The sequence below is a fragment of the Empidonax traillii genome, unplaced genomic scaffold, assembly GCF_003031625.1.
Source record: "Empidonax traillii isolate 1590-97213 ecotype Southwest subspecies unplaced genomic scaffold, ASM303162v1 scaffold1125:size176652, whole genome shotgun sequence".
Lineage (NCBI taxonomy): Eukaryota > Metazoa > Chordata > Aves > Passeriformes > Tyrannidae > Empidonax > Empidonax traillii.
In genome coordinates this window covers 49,220-51,953 of record NW_020956318.1, presented here as the reverse complement: position 1 = coordinate 51,953, position 2,734 = coordinate 49,220, and the positions used below count along the sequence as shown (strand labels likewise).

Sequence of the window (2,734 nt, the reverse complement as noted above, 5' to 3'; positions counted from 1 at the left end):
TTTTTTTTTGGTGTTTTGTGTTTTTAAATAAAAAATAAAATGTGTAAGAAAATAACATTTCTAAAGGAAACCATTATCATTCTACTCTCTCTCTTTCTTTCCCCCTTCGTTTTCCCTTTTTCCTTTTTTTTTTTTTCTCTTTTTGGCCATCTTTCCATGGAACGAGATGTGCTGACCGGGGGGGGGTTCCTCCCGGTAGGAAACAATAACGACAGAGGGGGAAAAAGAGAAGGAGGAGGAGAGCAAGGGATCGCCTCTGGCTCCGTGCTCAGTCCTCACACATCGCTGGATGTCCTTGGTCTGGAGGAGAACGTGGAGGGGATGCACCCGCAGCAGGCCAGCCAGAGCGACTTCTGGATGTCTGGGTTTCTGAAGGCGTAAATGATGGGGTTGATGAGGGAGTTGCAGGTGGCGGGCAGCGCCAGGGAGTAGGTGTAGACCGCGGGGTAGCTGGAATCGGCCACCAGGGAGTAGATGGCGAAGGGGATCCAGCACAGGGCGAAGGTGCCGAGGATGAGCGAGAGCGTGGAGAGCCCTTTGCGGGTGGAGGTGGCCTGCGCCGTGGCGATGAACTGGTGCTGCACGGCGATCTGCTGGGCGTGCCGGAAGGCGATCTTGCAGATCTGCAGGTAGAGCTGCATCATGAGGGCGAAGAGGAGGAGGAAGGTGACGGCCAGCACGGCCGCGTTGTCCTTGGTGACGGGCCGCAGGATGCTGCAGGCGCTCTGGTCCCGCAGGCAGTTCCAGCCCAGGAGGGGCAGCAGCCCCACGCCCAGGCACAGCAGCCACATCAGCAGCACCATGGCGCAGGTGAAGCCCAGCGTGCGCTCGCTGTGGTAGGTGAGCGCGTTGTACAGCGACAGGTAGCGGTCCACGGTGATGGCCAGCAGGCTGCAGACGGAGGCGGAGAAGGCGGCGAGCAGCAGCCCCGCGGCCGCCAGCTCCGCCGCCTCGCTGGGCGGCCGCAGCAGGTACCGCACGGCGAAGTTGGCCACCAGCCCCAGCCCGGCCAGCAGGTCGGCCAGCGCCAGGCTGCCGATCAGCAGGAACATGGGCGCCCGCAGGCTCGGCGTGTAGAACAGCACGGCGAGCACCAGCGCGTTCTCGCCCGCCACCGCCGTGCCCGTGGCGCACAGCGCGATGTCCCAGGGGCTCACGGCCCCCGCGGCCCCGCCGCCGCCCGGCGCCGCCGTGCCCGGCCCGTCCGCCGCCGAGGGCCAGGCGGGGGGCTCCGAGGCGTTCCCGGGGCCCGGGAGCCGCTGCTGCTGCGGCTGAGGCGGCCACGGCTCCCCCATGGCGGCGGGGCCGTGCAGCATCGCTGGGGAGAGAGCGAGAGCGGGGGTCAGGGGAGGCACCGACACCGGCACCGGGGAGAGACCGCGAGCCCCGCAGTGAGCAGGGGATCCCCGCACCGAACCCGAGGAGCCCACTCACCGAGCCCGCCCCGCGTCACGGAGACCCCCGCCCCGCGCCCCACACCGCGCTCCGGGAGCGCCGCTCAGGGACACCCCACCCCGCGCCCCGCACCGGCCGCCCCCGCCCGCCGCATCCCCGCCCGCCCCCACCCCGGCCCCACTGCAGCTTCCCTGGGATCCAGCCTCCCGCACACATCCCCGGCCCAGGGTTCGCCGTCCCCCGCGCCCCACACGCACTCCTGGCCGCTCTCTCTCGCTATCTCCCGCTCCTCCCGCCGGGCTGAGGCCGAGCACAACTCATCACCCCGCTGCCCGCAGCCGCCTCCGTGCGCTCGGCTCCACGCAGGGTCCGCAGCCGCTGCGCACCCGGTGAAGAACTGGCCGCCCCCTCCTCCTCCTCCCCTCCCCGGGGCACGGCCACCTTTGCTAGCTATTTATAGCGCAGCCCCCCCAGCCCCCCCCGCAGCCCTTTCTTTTTTGCGTGCAGTGAGTAAAAATAAACACTATTAATAGGCCAGCTCCTGTATGCGGAGCCGCCGATGGAAGGAGAAGGCAGCGGCAAGGGACAGCCTGCGTTAACTTTCTCCTTCCTCCCTCCCTTCCCCTCCTTTAGAAAAGGCTGGTGCAAGATGCTCCCGGCCGGCTGCAACATCCTGCCCTGCTCGGCAGAGTAAATCCCCCCGCCCAGGGTGGGCAGCCGAGGTGTGAAGGTCGGGGGGGCTCTGCCCGCAGCCGCTGCCGTCCCCCGCCGCCAGCATCGCCCCTTCCCGCATGCAGCCGCCACGCCGGGGGTTGTTGTTTTACCTGGTTTTAATGCCCGAGGATCAGCTTGCTCCCCCCACGTTTTTATTTTTTTCCTTCCCAGTCCTTCCAGCCCTTGGTGCGAAGCCTCATTCCTCGGTGAGCATCGCTAATAGCGTTGGCAGAGAGCTGGCATCGACTTGCACTTAATATTCCTGCCCCATTGGATCTGCTGATAAATCTCAACTCTGACGTCAAAGTCTTCACTTATATTCATGATCCAAGTCTGTGAATCAGAGCCGCTGTGATCAGAATAACAACGAGGCTGGCTCCCTGCTCCACATCCCCATCCACACCCGCAGGCACGAGGGGGGTGCGCGCACCCGCCCCGCCGATCGTTCATTCATGAGCTCTCCCGCCACCCCGACGCACCTCCCCAAGGTCGGGGCCCGCTGCACCTGCGTCCTGCGGATGCAGCTTTGGGCTGGAGCCAGGCCCCGGCGCCTCGCAGGGTTTATTTTTACCGCCGGTGCCGAGGGACGCGGGGATGGGAAGGGAGGAGGCACCCGGCGTGGCGC

General features: G+C 65.7%; 1 protein-coding gene across 1 annotated transcript; it reads right to left on the bottom strand.

Annotated features, from left to right (window-relative positions):
- Positions 1–10: 10 nt before the first annotated feature.
- LOC114068779 (G-protein coupled receptor 12-like) lies at positions 11–2,476 on the bottom strand. Its single transcript, XM_027905146.1, has 2 exons — positions 2,220–2,476; positions 11–1,318 (listed from the first exon to the last, which is right to left on the bottom strand). Exon 2 carries the CDS (start codon positions 1,314–1,316, stop codon positions 276–278), a length of 1,041 nt encoding a protein of 346 aa, XP_027760947.1. The 5' UTR covers positions 1,317–1,318; positions 2,220–2,476; the 3' UTR covers positions 11–275.
- Between the last annotated feature and the right edge of the window lie 258 nt (positions 2,477–2,734).

Excerpts from the sequence above, each read along its gene's own strand:
- LOC114068779 (XM_027905146.1), bottom strand. The coding sequence starts at position 1,316 with ATGCTGCACGGCCCCGCCGCCATGGGGGAGCCGTGGCCGCCTCAGCCG.